At 34.5% G+C, this 21878-nt stretch overlaps 1 protein-coding gene across 1 annotated transcript; it reads left to right on the top strand.

Moving 5' to 3' along the window:
* The first annotated feature begins 5301 nt into the window (after nucleotides 1-5301).
* Nucleotides 5302-15762, top strand: LOC113716775 (glutamine--tRNA ligase). Its single transcript, XM_027241211.2, has 23 exons — nucleotides 5302-5655; nucleotides 6563-6613; nucleotides 6918-6989; nucleotides 7358-7457; nucleotides 8276-8371; nucleotides 9294-9355; nucleotides 9495-9590; nucleotides 9678-9773; nucleotides 10236-10388; nucleotides 10479-10534; nucleotides 11074-11164; nucleotides 11236-11322; nucleotides 11520-11717; nucleotides 11878-11976; nucleotides 12854-12985; nucleotides 13137-13273; nucleotides 13374-13473; nucleotides 13595-13684; nucleotides 13866-13966; nucleotides 14074-14179; nucleotides 14270-14359; nucleotides 14448-14577; nucleotides 15514-15762. Exons 1-23 carry the CDS (start codon nucleotides 5500-5502, stop codon nucleotides 15606-15608), a joined length of 2394 nt encoding a protein of 797 aa, XP_027097012.1. The 5' UTR covers nucleotides 5302-5499; the 3' UTR covers nucleotides 15609-15762.
* The last annotated feature ends 6116 nt before the right edge of the window (nucleotides 15763-21878 follow it).

Genomic DNA, 21878 nt, shown 5'->3' on the forward strand with positions numbered 1-21878 from the left:
TCATTGCTTAGTATATCATGTTACTAGACCTATCATTTGACAAAATATGCTTATAGACAGAATTAGCATATTCTACAAGAATTTGTTAAATATCTCTACCAGCTGATTGTTCATAAAGCAATCCAAAGTGCCACGCTGAATGCAATTTAATTTCAAGTTTTATGATTTTCTTCCTGTCAACAAATGCCAAGTTGTCTAAGTGGAAGAGAGATAGGTTGGGTAATATGGAAGAATGAAGTATGACTGAGAAGTATCGGGTTCGAAACTTCCTCACTTATATATAAGTAGGTCGATGCCATATGAATCTAAATTTTCAAGATACATTGAAACATTGAAATCTAGAATAATGGTATATGATGAAAACATTAAGACAAAAGTTTTCTTGAAAATTTGTGTTGATAAAAAATATAATATTAAATAAAAATATTAGAACTAATTGTCATTAGCATTTATCATCTTTTTTTATTAGGTGATAAAGCAAAATGCATAATAAGAAGAGACATTTCTAAAGTCACATATGATGTTGGAATCAATGAATTAGACAATAGCTTAGTTGGCATGCAACATTGTTGGATTCAAAATCTCTGGTTTAGGTTTTGCTTTAGAAATTAATAAAATGCACTCCCCTGTTCTTTGATTTTGGAAAATATAAATTATTCGCTTATATATCATGAGTCTGGTTACTGCTAATTGTTTTGGATGTTGGTTCTAGAATCTAGAGTATGTGATCCTAAATGTACTAGAGTATGTGATCCTAAACGTACTAGTTTAATTGAAAATTTTGATAAGAACCCAATGAAATGCTCCTAGTTTTTAGTTTCCAAGTTGACTCAATGTTGATGCAATGAATAGGTTGAACTATAGTCATTCTTGATCAGGACATATGTTTACTATGTGTTTAGCAGGGTTCTAGACTCTAGATTGTCATATGCCAGTAGAAAAGAACACTTCAAGATTTTGACCAACCAAAATGAACCATTTGGAACCAATAAAATAAAATCATAATTTATCATAATTAATACATGGTTGAAAGTATCCACATGAAATGCTTATATATTACGAGTATAATGATATTTAGTAGAGTTCTCTTATGGAGACAACAAGACGTTAATCGTAAACTGATACTTATCTGAGAATTATTTAGATGATACTTAAATTTTGTTGCATATTCATTTTGCACTTTGGTTGTTAGATCTAGTTCTTTTTTCTTCTCATGCTTATTGTTCTCAGGAATTTTTCTCTTCAACTTTAGTTTCTTCTCTCCCTTTCTTTCCTTTATCTTTTGTTCACTTTCCATCATTGTCAATTCAACTTGTCCACTAGAATCCATTCAAGTCAAAATTAGCTCGCATGAGTGATAAATTAATTAGATTCTACATGAAAATTGTGTTGGTTGGATCAATCTTCTTCCATGTTTTTTCTTATTATTTTTTGAGTTGTTGTTCATTTTGAAAACATTGACCACAATAACTCTTTTTTTCCAACTACCGTTTGAACGCTTACATATCAAAATATAGGGTGAAAGTCCTCATTTTTGGACCCCAACGTCATTGAAGCTTTCCAGAATTTAAAAAAAGACCATACGCACACATGCACACACAACACACACAAAGAGGACTATTGTCTCTAGAAATTCAATTATATCTACAATTTAACATAAAGAAGTTTAGTTTATACTTATATTTGACTCTCTGGTATCTTTCCAATTTCCTCTAAATAGAGGGTTATAATAATAATAATAGTAGTAGTAGTAATAATAATAATAACTAGTGTGCAAGGCATACACTAATATATGTGCAATTAGGACTGCAAACGAATCGAACCGCTCGCGAGCGGTTCGAGTCAAGTTCGAGTTTGAACTCGAGTTCAAAATATTAAGCTTGTTAGGTCGTGAGTTAGCTCGCGAGCTCGAGTATATATATATATATGATATTTTTTATTTTTTTATTTTAAGTATATATATTTTTTTATGTTAAGTATATATATTTTCTTATTTTAATAGTAAAATTACATATATCCTTAATATTTTATTATTTATTAAGAAAAAAAATATTATTTTATTTATTTTTTAAAAAATAAAATAATTATTTTTTATTTTTTTCGAGCTCGAGCTTTAAATTGCCGACTTGTCGAGTTTGGTAAAATTTAGTCGAGACTCGGTTTGATTAGCCCAAAACTCGACTCGACTCGACTCGTTTGCAGCTCTATGTGCAATTAAAAAATATTTGTAAAATTTTTTTATTATATTTATTGAAATCATTTTGAGTTTATTATGGATAGATTTGATGAGTAGTTTATTATGGGTGTTATGATGAGTAGAAAATGGTTTTAGCGATGGTAGCAATTATCACCCAAATTAATTGTAGATTTACAAAAAATGTGACGGTAGTTATCATCTTGAATGGTAGTTGTGGAAGTTATAAAATTATTTGATCTTATCACATAGGAGTAAATTTGGTAAGACAATATGGTAAAAGTTTACATTAAACCAATACTATGCCTCCAGTTTTATTATAGAAGAGATAATAACAACAATATGGTAACACTTTGTTAAAAAAATAATATGGTAAACTTTGTTGTTTGACTCAATAACAAAGTCAAAGGGCATGATGTATGGCTATCAAAACTTGGTATCCAATTTTGGCTACTTTATTTGCACTTGAACTTTCCTTGAAAAATTCGATGAGTGTGTTTGGATAGGAAATTATTTGAAATATCATTTGGAATAATTACTGTAACACTTTTTGTGATATGATATATGTGAGATAAAAAAGTAATTAGAAAGATAAAAAGATATGTTGAAAATTGTATTTATAATGTAAGCAAATAATTTGGAGCCAAATGATGGCTATCCAAATGAAACTCTTTATTTGGGATGAACTAATTGGAGTTCTTTATTCTTTGTACTCGTGAATGCAAAATCGATTGTTTATTCATTCTTTAGTCATGTGTATCGTTTACTATTTCTTTTCTTCCAACCCAACAAAATTTGCCACTATGTATTCACATTTAGTATAAGCATGTACAGGTCCAAAATGCATAACCATCCATTAGAATAAAAGTTGCTTAAAAAATTAACAGCAACTTGTGATATTTGGCTTTCTTGAGAAGAAACTTCTGTAACATTTGGTTGGCACATTACTTCTAGTGATCATTTTCTTAGGTGGATAATTCAAATTTGCAGCTCAGAAATATGATGTGGTAAGACATTTCTATTTACTTACTTTTTGGGGTTTATAATGTTGAACCCTATTTCTAATTATTTTATTTCAAAATAATCTACTATAACCTTTTCCATTTCTCTGTCTCATGTTGTTTTAGAGCTTAATCTTACCTACAACCTACATGGCCAGATTTAAGGTTCACTAAAGAAGTAATTGTTGGAATTTATTAAGCATGATTCTTCTAACAAAATGTTCAATTGGCTCTAGTTTTCATCTACATTGGTGCAAAAAAAAAAAAAAAATTCTTCGACCTTCGGGTAATAAGGAATGAATTGAAGTTCATCTTAAGCATCAGTAGACAAAAAGCATAATTGTGCCTTCAATTTTGTAAAACTGATAATTCCTTTTCATCGTGCCTACAAAATTGCAATCACCGGAAAAGGATGAATAGTTAGAGTTGAGAAACAAAAAGAATAGGAAAGACAATACCTATTATGCCTTGAACTTTTCTTTTAGCAAAACGGGTTGTTCTAACTATAAATCTACACCCCTCTTTTTGACCATTTCTTTCACTTACTTGATCGTCAATACTACTAGGAATAATTAAGGTCATACTATACAGGACTTTGTAATTTGATGGAAGAAGTTATTGTAGTAATTTGCAAAATTGTCTCTACATTTCACTGACTCAAATCAGTTAAGATCAAACTTTAACGAATGCCAAGTGTTACTATCCAAAATAATATTAATTTTTGTACACAAGTTTGACTATAACCTCTAATTTTGATGCTATACATATTCTTTAATCCATGTACGTCAACATATAACATAACATATTTGTCTGGTTGTATCTGTTCATACATAGATGTTTTACATTTTATCTTTATTTATTTTTTCTGATTTTATAGGTTTCTAGTATAAATTTATCTCATATGTTAAAGAAATATGTGTATTTTTTAAGATTAGGATAACTTTTTTATACACTACCAATGTATAATTTTTTTATACTAATATGTTTAGATCATATCACATGAGATGAATTCAAATTTAATCATGCACATGTGGCATACAATCAAACCTATTAGTGTGAAAAAATAACTATATACTATCAATGTGTAAAAAGTAAATTGTTAAGGTTATATCTATAAACGTTGTAACAAGGAGATTATGCGATAGATTTTCTGGCCTAATTGTTGAACAATGACCAATGAACATGATACATGAACTTTTATCGCTTGAAGATGAGGGGGATGGTAATATAATTCTCAAAAACTATAAGGATGTCTTTACAATTTTTTAAACTCGCACTGGATTGGTGCCACGTTAACATCTATAACTGTGGTCTACTGGAATCCCATTGGCCCATTCCTAGCGTTGCCCACGACCCAAAAGATCTTCAAAATGTACGAATCAATGGCCAAGCAAAGTCAATAGTCAATCGTGAGAAACAAATAAAATGAAATAGTCCATGGTCAAAAAACCAAAAGAAAACACCAGATAGTAACACAAAATGAAAAGGAGTAGAATTAAGTGTGAGAAAAAAAATCCGAGTCAAGTAAGATCTCACTTTTGGATAAAATTTTTTTAAGTAATTACAGAATTTGAAAGAATATGTTTTAAGCTTTGGTTATATAGTAAAAGAATAAATTTTATATACACCGATAGTGTATATATCATTACCGTTAAATCTATAACACATTTGTAAAAATTAAATTTTAAATTCAAATTTTACATATATGTCATTCATTTAACGCTGTATACTGTCATTGTAGGTTAGTTTAATCTATAATATTAAAAGAGTAAACCTTCAAGTTCTACTTGTAAATTAGGATATTTTTCATGTAGATTGTATGTGTATATATATATCACTAAAATGAGAAATTTTATTTTCTAAAATTCTTTAAAAACTTTCATACACTTAAAAATAATTTGAAACTTCTTTAATTTAAGCTTTGATTTTGCCATCCTTTACCCAAAAATTTCCATTTAAAAAGGAAAAATATATCTTTTATCTTTTGATATGAAAATATCTAAAACTTTTTTCTTCGAAAGGAACAAAATGGCTAAAAACCTATTTTAGGAACCTTCCATTTTCCAAGTGTGACTATAGAAGCCAATGGCAATTTCTCTCCTCATCAAGTAAAGAAGAAGGAATCTTCCAATAAAAGAATCTCCATCTCCAAACGCTGCCTAATGCTCTGTTTTTCTTCCTCAGTAGAGCCCTCTCACCTTCACTAGGGTTTATTGAGCTCCATTTCTTCCCTGCTGATCGCAAAATTCTGTAAGAAAAGGGCGAGAAAAAAAAAAGGAAAAAAACGCTTAGAGACTTGGAAAAATGGTGGGGAAAAGTGACAAGGATAGCAATAGTGGCGGCGGCGATAAGGCGGAGATGGTGGAGATGTTTCTGAAAATCGGATTGGAAGAAAAGACGGCGAAGAATACTATAGCTAATAATAAGGTTACCGCTAATCTCCTCGCCGTCATTCAAGAGGTAAAAGTTAATTCAATCTCGCACGCAATTGTCTTTTCTGCTGAGTAATCGTCGTTTGTGTTCTTATTCGCATTGCATGTTGATATTGCTACTGAATTCAGATTTTTATGCAGCTTTAACTTATCATTTTTAGATCTCTCTAGCTCTTTTTCCTTGTTGGGAGTTGATTTTTGCTCGTTAATTAGGATTTTTGTTTTGTGTGAATGAATTAAAACAGAAAGGTGGAGAAGAAGGTGTCAGTTGGAATCATTTATGGTAGAGCATATATTCATGGGTCAAATTTGGCATGCCTAGGTTGAGTTGAGTTAGAAGGTCTGCTAATAAAAGAAGTCGGAAGAAAGAAAATTTTGGATTTCCTAGCTTAGGTAAAGGATTTCCCGAGGAAATGTTTCGTTGATCTAATATCAGCAATTGCTTGATACATTTGTGCTTTTCAGGAGTTCAGGTTTATGCGGTAGATTAAAAAAGGAAAAAAAAAATTCGATAGGAAGGCAATGTTTGGGTCTAATTTTGTTCTAAAAGACAGGTTTTAAATTTACTTTTTTGTATCGTAGGTGGACTATTAAATTTGGAGGAGTTACATGTGTATATTTGCCATCTATGCATGCATGTAGCTATGTGTGCAGAAAGGAAGTAAAAATTGGACAATATGTGTTGTTTCATTTTGCTACTGCTTACTGTCTGGGATGAAAAGAAAAGGAGCGAGTTCCTTGTAATAGGTAGGACCTGTAAGCTTTGATAATAAGCAAGGTGTGATAATGTGACTGGTTTCTCAATGAGACTTGGGTGTGCCTTGTGCTATATTGTTAGAATAGCATGATGTACTTGTTTATTTGGTTGGAGCATAAATATTACCTTAGATTTCATCTCTGATCTGTGTAGCTTCCCTCATCATTTTACTTTTCAGGCAGAAGTAACAGATGGCTGTGATCGGACTGTTGGAAATCTTCTTTATACGGTAAGTGTACCATTGTGGTAGATGCAGCTTAGTGACAAATGCGATATAATTATTTGATGCTCACCAGCCAATTCCTATTCATGCTTGTTTCAGTTTGTTCATTTACAATCTGAAGCTTTATGGAAACCTAATATGTTGTTGAATAGTTTTGTTATATGAAAAGTTCCAGAAGTACCCTATGATCTCTTTTCGAAAGGATTGAATAGCTTTTCTTTCCTTTTTTTCTTATTTTTAATTCTATTCTCTTCCTAGTCGGAAATAGTATGCGATCGAATTATTAAATATGGTTAAATCTTTATTGCAGGTTGCTACCAAATTCCCTGCAAATGCTCTTGTTCATCGACCTATTTTGCTCAAGTATATTGTTTCATCGAAGGTCTGTCTCCCCCCCCCCCCCTCTCTAATTCTTAATTAGGAGCAACTAGAACATTCAATTGAGTGAAATTTCTGCGCACTTGGCAAGTTCGTTTGCTGAAATTAAGACATTTCTGTTCCACTATCAATCCTCAAAATTTTATTATGCTCAATATTTGTATGAATTTATCTTTTTGTGCAACTCATGTCTTTCTCAAAGTTCTTTTATAAACTAAAATATCGGTATATAAGACTTGTTCAGAAGGCCTTAGGTTTCTGTTGTTGCCTTTTAAGTTTCTATATAAAATACCTTAAACAGTGAAGAAATGTCTGAGATGTTTGGATTGGATGCTTTTTGATTTACTGAATTGTGCATATTCTGTATGGCAGATTAAAACTCCTGCTCAATTAGAGGCAGCCTTTGCATTCCTTGCTGCCATTGCTGGTGAGAACTTGAAGGCTAATGAGTTCGAAGACGCTTGTGGTGTTGGTATGATCAGACAATATATGTCGTTAATTTCCGTCCAGATTGATTACTATTACTGCTTTGACACTGTATAAACCAAAGGCTATTATTTGTTCATGTAATAGTGTTTAGAAGTCCTAGCTGGTTCTGGTTGTGGTTTGTCATTTTCTTGTTCTTTGCACCTCCTTGTATTCCATGGCATTACTATTCATTCTTTGAACTTTCTTAGTTTAATGTTGCATTTATTCCGTATTATCACATGCATACAGACTCTACAGCTTTTATATTGAGCATGTTGGCCTGTGCTGTTTGTTTTAGTTAATCTCAAATGCAACAATCCTTTAACTACTTGCATTGGTGTGACAATTTAACACTAGGCACATTAGTTGTTGATATTAATTCCATGAACTTTTTTCTTTGGAGATTCAACTTAATAACAGCAAGGTGTAAATAATTAACGTCTAAAAACAGTATTTATTTGTTGGGGAGCAAGAAAATTAACAATAACTCAAAACATAGAATGCTAACAGGATCATTGTGTCTCATAGAAAAAGCACATCCTGCCTATTGCTCCATGATTTCTATATGGGTATATAATTCTTGTAAATTTAGTGGTGTAGGCTTTTTTTATTGCCAGGGTGGGATGTTATGCATATTTAATTTCATGTACATGATAAATCTGCAGGTTAATAAATATAATATTCAACTTCAAACATTATGCATTGGTTTAGCTTTGGTTTCCGTAGAACCTAAATAATCTGCCTCAATGGTCAGTTAGCTTAGACTAGTCATGATATGTATTTCTTTTGGAACTATTTGAGGCTGACTGTGTGCATAAACAGGAGTGGAGGTCTCTGCTGAAGATATAAATCTTGCTGTTAACGAAGTCTTTGAAGAGAAGAAGTCTATGATTTTGGAGCAACGCTATCGCACAAATGGTTTGTTTATCTTCATTTTTTAAAAAATCTTTTTGGGTTCCTTTAGACTCAATATGCTCATGGTGGAAAATTGTTTTTCTGCCATTGTATCTAGTGTCCTAAACATTGTGGGTGTCATACCTCAGAAGAAAATTTAGTACCACTATATTTTATGGTACCTGGCATAGCAAAAATCTTTGTTTTTGGACATCAGGTGCTGCAGAGGGAAATTTGAACTGTTTTTGGTAAGCTGTATTGGCCAAAACTTTGGAGTTTTGATGGAGGGCCTAGTTTTGGGGAAATGAAAAAGACTATTCATCAATGACGAGTTTGTGTAATTTGTCAATATATCAGACATTCATTGGCAGTGCAACTACAGGTTTTAGTATTGAGGATTAATTTTTGGTAATATGCTCATACCGTAGCATTCAAGGGGAGCATTCAGAGTGGAAAATGTTTTGTAGTGTATGCTTTGTGGAGACAGAAATTTCAGGGTCTGGATGGGAGGAAAATTGCTTTGGAAAATGGAAAGCGCCAGCTTATTGTCTTTTTTGTGTTGGTTAAAAATTCCATCGTCATTTGTGTAGGTTGTTTTGTGTATTTTAGCAGGAGCTTACAGATACAGGTGTAATAAAGCTGCTGGTTTACCACTTCTATGCAGTCTTTCACTGAACTCAAATTATATAATTATAAAAAAAGAAGAAAAAATGTAGATACTGGTGAATGCACTTTATGCCTTAGGCAGACATACATTCAGCTTTCTTCACATCAATCATAGCGTACAACTTTGCATTCCATACCTGGAAATAGGTTGAGATTTTCATTGTGCTTAAATTAATAGTCTAAATTCCCTGACATGATTTTATTTTTATTTACCTAGCTTGTAATTTCGTTTCCTCTTTTGTTTTCGTTAACATCTTCATATGAACTATGCCTTTTGTAGTTGGTGAACTTTTTGGTCATATTCGAAAGAAGCAGCCATGGGCAGATCCTAAGATAGTCAAGGTATTGAAAGTAACATTCCCAGACTTGGAGCTTTCTGAAAGAAAATGAACATGGAAGAAGGATTGATTGGTCTTGAAAACAGAATAAGAAATGTTTTCGTTCTTCTTCTTGTTGCTAACCTCTTCACTTGTACGATCAGCAACTCGTGGATGCAAAATTAGTTGAGCTACTGGGTGCAAGAACTGCTGCAGATGATGAGAAACCTATAAAAAAGAAGAAAGAGAAGCCTGTCAAGGTGGAGGGGGGCACAATTATTCTGCCTTAAATTCAGTAGTATATTAGTTAAAAGTTGTCTCTAATTTATTAATTTGGTGTTATGCAGGATAAAGTTTCTGCTGAAGAGACACCTCCATTGAAACCATCTGATGAAGAAGTTAATCCATATACAATATTCCCTTCACCAGAAGAAAACCTGAAGGTGTTTTAACAGTGTCTTATTTTACCGCATTCTGAGCTTTATATACTGACTTGTATTTGAAAAATAGAGGCAAGTTCAAATTCACATCTGATACCATAAAACAGGAAATTCTTTGGTTTCTGGGCATGATGATGGTGTTTTAACTTCAATGTACCATTGGATTCTTATAAAGTTTTTTCTCTCTATTTTAATATTCTTATAAAGTTTTTGGTCTCTATTTTAATATAATTACTTTCGTGTAGCAATATATGGAAAACTTTTGTATTGAGCTGGTTTAGAACTTCTATACATTAGTCCAGTGTATATGGACTTATGGCTTTCTGTCTTAACAGCATGGTGTTTGTTTTCAATTGCATAAACATGATATGGTAACTGTTTCCATGTTGTCGCTCAATCTGCTGGCTACTGCTATGTTGAAGAATATTAGACAATCGCTCAATTGTAGTTTTTTTCAACATGCAGGTGCATACGGAAATATATTTCAGTGATGGACGGGTTCTCAGACCTTGCAATTCGAAGGAAATACTTGATAAGCATTTGAAGACTACAGGAGGAAAAGTTTGGACTCGTTTCCCACCAGAACCTAATGGATATTTACACATTGGTCATGCCAAGGTAGTCAAGTTTCTATGATTGCTGTAGATATGTTATATTGAATCAGCAATTTGTATTTTAACGTCTTCACTCTTTTAATGAACCGTGCAGGCTATGTTTGTGGACTTTGGTCTGGCAAAGGAGAGAGGTGGATCCTGCTATCTGAGGTGGGAATTGTTCTCTTTAGCAGCTTGATCATATTTTGAAGTTTTCTTTCATCATATTTTTTAAATGCTTTTTTTGCTGATAAATTTTTTAAACTCAAAATAGAGTAATCATGATAGTTTTGCTTTTGCATTTGGTGTTCTGTTTGTGTAGTAAAATGCACAATTTGATTTGTCAAAAAAAAAAAGTTTGCATCTGCTTATGATCATTGTGATTGGGCATACATGGAGGCTGATGTTTCCAATGAAATGGGTGGCCTCAAAAAGAGTAAAATGGTGAAAATGGACATCTGAATGAATAAAACTTGTTCATTGTAATTGGATTTGTTGAGGCTTTGGAAAAACTCAGCATAAAGTGTCAAGCTACAACAAAAGATGGGCTGTTCACTCATGCTACAAAACCTTATTCTTTTCTCCCTCAGGGGTTCAAAAGCTTTTTTTTTTTTTTAATTGACAACATTTTTTTGAATTTTATTGTCAATGGAAACAGGAAGTAAGTAATTATTCTTTATTCTGTTGTCATTTTCCTTAATGGCTTACAGGTATGATGATACCAACCCGGAAGCTGAAAAGAAAGAATATATCAATCATATTGAAGAAATTGTTGGATGGATGGGATGGGAACCTTTTAAGGTAATACTGCAGTGAAGTCTGATTAATCTTTCTTTTTGTTTCAGTGTTTACAATATGATAGCCTTATGCAGATCACCTACACGAGTGATTATTTCCAAGAGTTGTATGAATTAGCAGTGGAGCTGATAAGGAGAGGTCATGCTTATGTTGATCACCAGGTTGGTCAGACTGAAATAGACATGTGAAGCTGTTGAAGAATATATTTTTATCCTCAATCTGCTTCATCTTTCCTCAGTTACCCAGCCTGAATTTTGTATTAAGTATAATCTTTAGCAACATTCCAGTGGGAACTGAGTTTTTTTCGTCATGCTTTGGCATTGTTTGGGAAATGATATTTTCTGCCATATTTGTCAAGACACCTGAAGAAATAAAGGAGTACAGGGAGAAGAAGATGAACAGCCCTTGGAGAGATAGACCTATTGAAGAATCACTCAGATTGTTTGATGAAATGAAGAGAGGGATGATCGAGGAAGGCAAAGCTACATTAAGAATGAAACAGGATATGCAGAGTGATAACTTCAATATGTATGATCTCATTGCTTATCGTATCAAGGCAAGTGTCTCTGCTTGTGCTGGTTTCCTGAAGTTGGAAAGTTAAGTTTGTTTTCCTTTTGGGATAGTCCTGAGCTGCTAATTGAACTTTGGATGTTTCTTGCTATTTGGGAGTGTAACAAGCCATTTTGTTGTAACCGGTTTTACTTTCTCTTTTCCAGTTCACTCCTCATCCGCATGCCGGAGACAAGTGGTGCATTTACCCTAGCTATGATTATGCACATTGCATTGTAGATTCTCTTGAAAATATTACTCACTCGGTGAGACACTTACCTTTACTGTTTATTTCTTTTTGTGTTTTGCTCTGACTCATACAAGCTTCTACTCATTGGCCTTGAAGGACTACTGCTTATTGTAGTCACATCTCTTCACAGTTTCTTATAATGATGTATTTAAAATTTCTGTTCACTTAGTTTTGGGGTTGGATTAATTTAAGAGGATAGTGATTCAGATTGCCTTGACTGTTGGTCCTTCATTTTTTTTTTCCGTTTGTTGAAGCATAAAGAAATACTTAAATTGCTTTTGCTTTCATTTTAACTACTTTCATCTAATGAGATTCGTCAATTTCACAAGTTCATAACATCATATGAACAGCTTGCAATCCAGCTATCTGGAAAATAGTACGGTTATGCATCTAAAATTGAACCACTGTGAACAAGTTTAATGTGATGGATACTACATTAGTCAAGTATGTTCTCTTGAAATTCAAGTCTCATACAACTTGTGAAGGTCACCTATTGCAAATGGTCATGTCTTTTAAACCTAGTGCAAATGGTCTTTTCTTCAGACACATATGCCTTTATGATTCTGTGCTATCTTCTAATACTTTTTGGATAAGCAAAGTTGCCACACTCTCTCTGTCTCCCCCCCCCTTCTCCTCCAACTCCTCCTTTCCCATCCCCTTCCGCTTCTTCATGCTGGAAGATACGAAGATATACTCTCATTTGTGGAATTTACATTTGACTTGTAATTAAAAGGAAGGTGATATTGAGATAGACATTCCTCACTGGTACTGCTTTCCTATTTTTTGCTGCAAATTGCGTGGAATTCTATCTTTATGCTGTGATAGCTCAAACCCTTGCATATTCCCCTTTATGCATGTCAAATTTAGAGAATGTGATGTGCTATCTTCTGCAGCTTTGCACACTTGAGTTTGAGACACGCCGTGCATCATACTATTGGTTGCTTGATGCACTGGGTCTTTACCTCCCTTATGTCTGGGAGTATTCACGGCTGAATTTGACCAACACAGTTATGTCTAAACGCAAGGTGAGCTTAAGGTTCCTATTCTGGCATAGATTACTGCAGTTTTTCATGGTCTCCTCTTTAACAAGCCAGAAAATTAACCAGGCTTGGTAATTTGAACCTCAAAAAGAGGTGCATGCTAGTTTGCATTCTTGATCATTGTGCGCTCTTGCAGTTAAATCGTCTTGTGACAGACAAATGGGTTGATGGTTGGGATGATCCTCGGCTGATGACGCTAGCTGGTTTACGGCGTAGAGGGGTCACTCCAACGGCTATTAATGCTTTTGTTCGAGGGATTGGTATTACTCGAAGGTCGAGTTGCACTTGTTACTTTATGCAGGCACTGAGTTGACACGGCATTTTCTTTTTGCATTCAAGCAGTTGGACTAACTATATTCATACCCTCTTTCAGTGACTCTAGTCTCATACGTTTGGACCGCCTTGAGTACCATATACGGGAAGAATTAAATAAAACAGCAGCACGGGCCATGGTGCTGCTAAATCCACTTAAGGTACCTTTCATGTATCTCATTTCGCTTTTAGTCACTGAATAGTGACAACCACTTGACATATCAGTTGGTGCATAATTGAAAGTTTGTTCTAATATTTGGTTTGAGATTTCTTATATTCAAGGTTGTCATTACAAACTTGGAAGCTGGTTCAGTGATGGATCTTGATGCAAAGAAGTGGCCAGATGCGGATGATGCATCTTCAATGTATAAGGTACGTAATCATTTTCAGTTTGCCTGAATGACTGGGGGTTCTTTGTGACTGCTATTGTTTTGATTTTTAACTGAATTAATGGGGTTCTTCCTGACTGCTATTTTTTGATATCTGTATCACTTGCCAATTCCAGATCGAATTGTTGCCTTTTTTTTTAAATACTTTTTTACTCTGCTTGCAGGTTCCTTTCTCCAAAGTTGTATATATTGAACGTTCAGATTTTCGTATGAAAGATTCCAAAGATTATTATGGGCTGGCTCCTGGCAAATCTGTCCTACTAAGGTTCTTTGTTTTTTGCTGGGTTTCTGACTGATGTTTTTGATTAATGTTCGTGTGAAGCGGACATTCAGCATGTAGAAGTTTATTGATTTTTTACTATTTTCCTGCAGGTATGCATTTCCTATTAAGTGCACCGAAGTAATACTTGGTGATGACAAGGAGTCGGTTCTTGAGATCCGGGCTGAATATGATCCTAGCAAAAAGACCAAGCCAAAGGTGTTCTTGAGGACATTTGTGTGACCAATCGTTGTTTTTGTCTATATAACAAAACCTATTTATCTGACATTTTAAGTTCCTGCTCTGCAGGGGGTTCTTCACTGGGTAGCAGAATCTACACCAGGAGTTGACCCACTCAAGGTGGAAGTCAGACTGTTTGATAAACTATTTCTATCTGAGGTACTCTCTATTTTGTCTAATTATGGTGGTCTTCTCGTGATTTTGTTCTTGCTATAATGACAATGAGCGCTATTGTTGATGCTGTTAGAATCCTGCTGAACTGGATGATTGGCTTGGTGATTTGAACCCTCAGTCTAGAATAGTGATACCAGATGCATATGCTGTAAGTGCACTCCAAAATGCTGCTGTTGGGGATAAATTTCAGTTTGAACGGCTTGGTGAGTTCCAGTTCTTGCATGCATGCTTTTTTGCAGTTGGTATGCAGTGGCCTTTTCAATAGTAGCCATGAACAATTAAACTGATGTCATGATTATGATTAACAGATGATCTATTACCAGTAGGTGTGGGGATTTAGCCAAACTACCTCAACATCTCATTTTCATAAGCTAATATCATGCCCTTTCAATTGTTTATCATCTAATTGAATGCACTGTTATTGTTAGGAATACCACCTCTGTTAGCTCCATTATACGTTTTGATGGATTTGTTACCGTGGTATTTCTGTTGCTTTACTTGGTCTGGCTAAGATTTTGGGATTGATCTGGGGCTAGGGAGAAGCACAGTGAAAGTTGTTTGTGATGGATGGGTCTTAAGTTTTGGGTTTAGAGGGTGGGAAGAGGAATACTTGATGGTGCTGGAGAGAGTGGATGGATTATTGTGCCTACTACGAGTTTGATTGGTGTTGACTGGACATCAGCATGCATGATTGTTGGGGATAATCCTGTGATCAGTTATTTTGGGTTTTCCCCTAAAAGAAATACAACATTTTGAAGACCATGATGAGGAAAAGTCAAACTCCATATAATATTAATTATAGGGTTTACTGTTATTTTTATACCGATAGTGTTCAATGGTAGTTTATCCAAAGCACACGAAACACAAACGTTATTCATCCACAGAAGGGATTTTAGAAAGGTAGATTTAAACAGTGGGGTTTTGGAGGACTATTAAGCAGCCAAATATTTTGTTGTAATTCAGTTGGCATTAAAGAGCTTGCTTAGGATTTATGTTTCTGTTTGCTGAGTCGTTTTTTAAGTTTTCAGGAGGCGTACCATAACTTGTTTGATGTATCAAGTCACTAATAGCACCTTCCTCTTCTCTGTGTCTTTAAATTTGATAGAGTTTAATATTTTTTGTTTAATGTATTTTTCCAGGCTACTTCGTGGTTGATCAGGACTCTACTTCTGAAAAGATCATATTTAATCGGACGGTCACGTTGCGAGATAGCTATAGTAAGGGGGGGAAGTAGGTGGCTGCATGGATTGTCGCTTGATGTGCTCCATATTTATGGATATGCTGTAGTATGTGAAAAAGAGTGCGTCATTTTGTTCACTAAGGCGTAACTCCAGACGATCTTGTACATTCTGTAGCCTTGGCAAGAAGGACAATAAATTTTCAAAGGACATGCAATCTTGAATGTCTAAATTTTGGCATCTTATTGCATGGGCCAAAATCTTCTTAGAGAGTGAAGAAACGTGCTTCTTGTTTTAATGATAACCAGACACCAATTGTTCGTCTTCTAGTAGTTCATTTTAAGTATTGCTATTAACTGGTAAATGTCTGGTACATGTTCCATGCGGGCTTTTTGGTTACGGTCTATGAAGGTTGAAGTTCATTTTAAGTATTGCTATTAACTGGTAGATGTCTGGTACATGTTCCATGCGGGCTTTTTGGTTACGGTCTATGAACGTTGAAGACCTGAAGTGGACTCACCAAACCTGCTTCAATAGCACGAGGCTATTTTTATTTATTGGTGCTTGGTACTAGGATGACACGAAAGATGTCCTTAGATCTTACTTCCAATGGTCTTTTTCTAAAAAGAAGCGGCGAAGGACCTGTTAGTGCCATCTAAAGGCGTGGGGAAAAAAAAACGAAAAAACAAAAAATGCACACGCCAATTCTAGCAAATTATGCCCTGCATATTATGCGTCTGTGCATGCCTCCTATAAAGTTAAAAGAGTGGATCCACCTGCACCACGGCAACATGATATAGACTATGGCCCCCGTCTAAATAGCCTCGTTCCCTGCCCCTAATAGCAAATAATGATCAAGTAGAGAAAAACCCCCGGCATACGGGAATAAGCTGATCTAATCTCAGCATCTTTGTGGGGGGGGGGTTAAGGTTGTTTCATTTCAAGGGACCGACCACCACGAAAAGGTTAGAGAGTTCATATAACGTTTATCTACAAGTATCCCATGACAAACACGAGCAGGAGAGAAGATGATAGGAGCCGCGGTCGCACAAGGAAAGTAAAGAGAGTCGCCAGTAAGGATACAATCCCCCTTGTGTGGAATTGCATACATTATTGTGGTTGAGAGTTTAGTCATCTCACGTTAATGTGCGAGTGTGACATCTCATGGCAGCGAAAAGGATGCATTATTGATCAAAATCCGTAAATGGGGGAAGTATCTGAAGGTAAGCTTCGCTTTAACTTTTTAGAATTTCATCTCCACATGAAATCTTAGCGTCGTTGGTCACATAGTAGAAGATCAGACTTTCATAAGAGCATAGTGATAGTTGAGGTTGATGTGACTACTACGACCAAGCTCAAAATTCACGTTAAAATAACTTATGACGATGATACTGTAATCTCATTGATCAAAATTTTATCTATAGAAGGTATGACTACTTATGTAGTGTGGTAAAATTTTTGTACAATAGCACTAACGGGCTAGATATATGCTACATGTGCATGATGATTTCAAGTTAAATTAAAATTTTGCACGTATTTTGTATTCACACTGCTAGCATAATATATTGTAGAAAAGATTAATGCTTGTGATATAGTAAAATGAAAAAGAGTAAGGTATGACTTTACCATTTATACTAGCCTTTGCCTTTGTAAGTCTACTAAGGATGTACCATGTTGGTCCTTTATTCTTGAGGATTTGGCCAATTAAGCATCTTATCCATTATTAAACGCCAACTTAATCCTTTTATTTATAAAAAGGAGGATTAAGTTTTTATTCACTTTCAGTGTAGTAAATTTTTTTACACTAACAGGGGTAGATATATGTGACTTGTACAAAAATTAAATTTCAAATTTGAAATTGAATCACATGACATGCATCTACACTCGCTCGTATATACGCTGACCATGTATAAAAAATTATCCTAAAAAATGACCTTTATTTGTCAAGTTATAAAAGTTTTAAGAGAATGTCGAGGGAAGTCAATGGAGTAGTCACACTTGCACGTGCATGGTGTTTAAGTTTAGCAAGTTATTGAGAAATTGATCAATTTGATTCCTTTATCTTAAACTCTTTACCAATTAATGTGGTCCCCTCGTTAACATGGCAGACAATTTTTGATGTCTTTATTCAGGTTGAGTTGAGTTGCATCCGGAATGTGTTAGTATGCCAATTTTGTTATTCTTTTGTGCTTTAACGCAAATAAAATTTTTAAAATTTTAGCCTCATGTCAGTTGCACCCGAGTAAAATCAGAATCTTTTTTTTTTTAATACACTACACTAAATTGTTGCATGCGTAGAATCATAAACTAGTCAAACAAGTTAATATTAATACGATCTCAAGATGAAATTACACCAAAAAAGCTGCCTTAATTTTTGTGCCAACTATTTAGGAAAAAAATGGAAATGTTAAAGAGCCAGATTAATTTATAGAACTCTTCAAATGAACCCAAAATTTAAAATCAATACTTGTTTTTTCTCCTTTTTTTTTTATGAACAAGCTGGGAGTATGTTTGAAATACCTAAACTCATTCTATGATTTTTGTTTGAAATTTTTTTGCAAAGTCGAGAATTTTTCGAGCTCGTTTGATCCCTTTTTTTTCACAATGTTTTAACTAAAAATGAGCAAAATGCTTGAATTTTTTTTTTCTTGCAAACACAAAACTACTATTCTTCATTAAGATTGTTTCAGGCGAGCTTAAGGATATTTATAAAGTAGTATTCAGGATTTAATGAAAAATTTTGTAGTATTCTTCGTCCAAACCCATAGCATGAAATTTGTCAAAAGCTCTCTCAATTTCACCAGCAAAAGGACTACATTGGCCCAATCTTTATAAGTTAAGCAATCCTGCCTCGATAACTAAGGTATCACATCTTTGAAACTTTAGAGATAAAGTACCAAATTAGCCAAATTTTTTAATAGTTTGAACAACGGTTCACCTGCAGTTCATGCGACTAATCCGTCCTCCAAAGGCATCTTTAAATTGGAACCAGTCTTGGGGTTAAATGTCTAACTCCAATTAAATTCTTCAACAGCTGTGGCGGTTCTGCTGTGATTTCCATGTCAATATCCACAGTCCACCACACCAAAACTCGGTTTTGCAACAAAAAGTTGGCACATTATTTGGTCTTTTGTTATGAAGATTAGAGACTAAATCAGAAGACATTACTAGATAAGGAAGCGTACTTACCAAAAAACTTAAACATAAGGGATCGGGTAATAGCAATTCTCCTTATAACAGAATAGAACAACCTACAATCTCTCTTATCACAACTTTTTGTTGAATGTAATGAATGATCCTTAACTTAACTAGCTAAATGGAAGAAAATTTGGATGTTTCTTTGCTTAGCCGATCGGTCTTGGACCTACAGCACCCCTTCAACCTCCAGCCACCACTCGTTTTTTCCATGGAGGTGAACCCCATCAGTGAAAATGAGGCCTTGCACGAGCAACCAAAAGTGATGGTGCGAGCCTATGTCCTTATCAGGAGTTTCATCAGCACACGAATAATGGTCACAAAACTTTTAAATGGGCGGCGAAATTGAAGACAAATAAGGCGTGACGAATAAGGAAAGATACAGTAAATCTCTGGTTTGTGATGCTGGTTGAGTCAAATAAAATTTGGTGCAATTTCAACGAAACTAAACATCCGATCAAACTAACAGATCTGCTCTGCGAGAGTCGTCGACTAGTCAATGTATAAGATGCGGTCTCGGTGACAGAGTAGCGGTTCGAATCCTTCTAATCCCACTTGACTCAGTTGGACCTTTCCGTAACAGAAATTTATTTAAATCCCCAATATATATTTAGCTTAAGAGTAGTTTATATGTTGCTGATAGAGCTGTTAAATGAATCGAGCTGTTCGGTAGTTCGGTTCTCGTTCGTGTTCGTGAAAGGCTCTCGTTCGAAACTTTAAACGAACCGAGTTCAAACGATTTTTTTTGTTTGATCAATAATCGAGCGAACACGAGCATGTTCGCAAGTTTTAATGAACGTTCGCGAATACAAGCATATTCGTGAGTTTTAACGAACGTTCGCGAATATGGACATAATTATCATTTGACAAATTTTAGGGTTAATTTTATGGCTGGACTTTTATATTTGGAGGGCAAATTGCTTTGTTTTATTTGTTATTTTTATGTTAATGTTAGTTATATAGTTAATGAATAATAGAATTTAGTCACTTAGTGGTTTAATTGTTTTTGAGAATGATTAATGATTTGTATGGCATATTTAAGACTTAAAATAATTTGGATTCGAGCATTTTGAGCATGTTCGCTAATGGCTCGTTTATGTTAAACGAGTCGAACATAAACTCGAATTCGATCATGAACTTTGTTTAACGAGCCGAATACGAACATAGGTTTGGAGTTCGAAAATTAACGAACGAACACGAACGTTATTCGAATCGCTTAATGAACAAAGCTCAAACATGAGATACTCGGTTCGATTCGACTCGTTTACATATCTAGTTGCTGATTTAAAAAAAAAAAAATCAATCAAACTTCACCACTTAGTCACTATCGATAGCATGACTCATGTTGTTCGGGTCACCCCATTCACAGTCATGTAAAGCTTTTAACAAATTCCATTCTTTTCCTGCAAAAGATCGCATCATTTCTTGTGGCACCTTGAACATTGCCCCGTAAATCAAGCCATTAGTGAAATTCTTTCTCAAGATTGTGATGAATTGACTTTGGGATGATATGTATGGGCTCTTCTTATCTCTTTTAAGGAAACTCGTTGTAGGTGTTATGGACTGTGTTATTTTAAAATTATTAGCCAAATTTGAAAATCTTCCAAGGTAATCGCAATAAGCCCATCCCCAAGTACAGAGCGGATGGCCATTAGTACTAAAATAACTAAATAAATTAAGATACTTTAAATATCAAGTCAAGATTGGAATGACTAATCAAAAGGTTAAATGGCTTTATTGGTTGTTAAGTTAACAAAACCTGTTCAATCTTTAGTAACAATTATGAGAAACACATACAAAGTAATCAAGCAAGGAGAGCAAGAACGTGAAAAAACTGCATGCAGTGTCAGTGCTGTTTGACTCAATTATTGGGCCAATTACAAAGTTGAGCATGTTTGGATTATCATTTTCTGAAATTTTTATTAATATATATATATATTTTGTAACAATTTGATGTACATAAGATAAAAATATGTTTGAGAAAGAAAAAAGTAAAAAAAAAATTTTTTTTTTTAAGAAAAATGACAATTCAAGCAAGGCAACTTTTACAAAATCGAGAAGGATTATAGGTGGAAAGTACGCATTAGAAACACTAAATTACCCCCACAGAGTTTTCGTCTGCCTCTAATAATTTAAAGATCCATACCCTTTTTATCTCCAAGGTACTAAAGAAAAGGTGATTTTAGCTATGAGAGACGAACAAGGCCAAAAGAGAAATTTGTGTTTACGAATCAGAGCTAAGATAAAATGAAAGACTTCCCGAGGTCCTGTACAGTTTCCTCAGAAAGGGAAGTCCCCACTTTTGAGAATGTTAATTGGATATGACTACCCCAGTTGAGGCGTTAATGGTTTAGATGTTGCAAATCCCTATCATGAAAAGGAGAGGAAAGGAGAAGGCTTATCATATTTCCTCTAGTCATCTACAGTCAAATGCATCCTTCCATTTTAGTTGGGGATCTGTACCATCTTCAAGTATTAGCAGCACAATTACTTGTACAATTGAACTCTCACGTGATTGAATCACCCAACACGGTGATTTGCAAGTCTTGATATCATGAGCTTGCAGGTTTTAAAAGATGCAGGTTCCCGGTACGAAAAAGAATCAAGAAATTGTAATAGATGAATTAAAATAATGGAAAGCACGCGGTGCTAATTGCTCAATGTGGAATGATTATAAATTGCAGATAGTAATAATGATCCAACTTGTGTTCTGCTCATGCCAAGCTTTCTTGATAATGTTTAAAAAATTAATTGTGGTGATCAACTCACATCACCACCTTACTGAGCTGAGCAATAAGGACAATTGAGGAGGGCCCTGCATTTGTAGTTCTCTGTTCTGATCTTTTTATGTGACGAGGAATCGTTGAAGCTTTGTCCTTTGGGCACAGATGTGTGGACTGTGGACAATTGATTACCAGGATATGTTTTCATGTCGCTTTCATACTTTTTGAATAGATATCTAGTTCATTGAATTGACCATACCATTGATTTTTCTCTGTTATAGAGAATTCAGTTAGCAGACAATAATGAATCCCATTTAATATGATAGACTGAAATTGAAGACTAGGCCAACCCTAACCACAGTAGCTGAACACTTTTTCCTAAGGTCTCGCTGGCTAGAACGAAAGATA

The sequence above is a fragment of the Coffea arabica genome, chromosome 11c (assembly GCF_036785885.1).
Source record: "Coffea arabica cultivar ET-39 chromosome 11c, Coffea Arabica ET-39 HiFi, whole genome shotgun sequence".
NCBI classification, from domain to species: Eukaryota; Viridiplantae; Streptophyta; class Magnoliopsida; order Gentianales; family Rubiaceae; genus Coffea; species Coffea arabica.

Excerpts from the sequence above, each read along its gene's own strand:
- LOC113716775 (XM_027241211.2), top strand. The coding sequence starts at position 5,500 with ATGGTGGGGAAAAGTGACAAGGATAGCAATAGTGGCGGCGGCGATAAG. Across the intron at positions 9,356-9,494 it reads CAGATCCTAAGATAGTCAAG|CAACTCGTGGATGCAAAATT; the intron begins GTATTGAAAGTA and ends TTGTACGATCAG. Across the intron at positions 13,685-13,865 it reads ATGCATCTTCAATGTATAAG|GTTCCTTTCTCCAAAGTTGT; the intron begins GTACGTAATCAT and ends CTCTGCTTGCAG.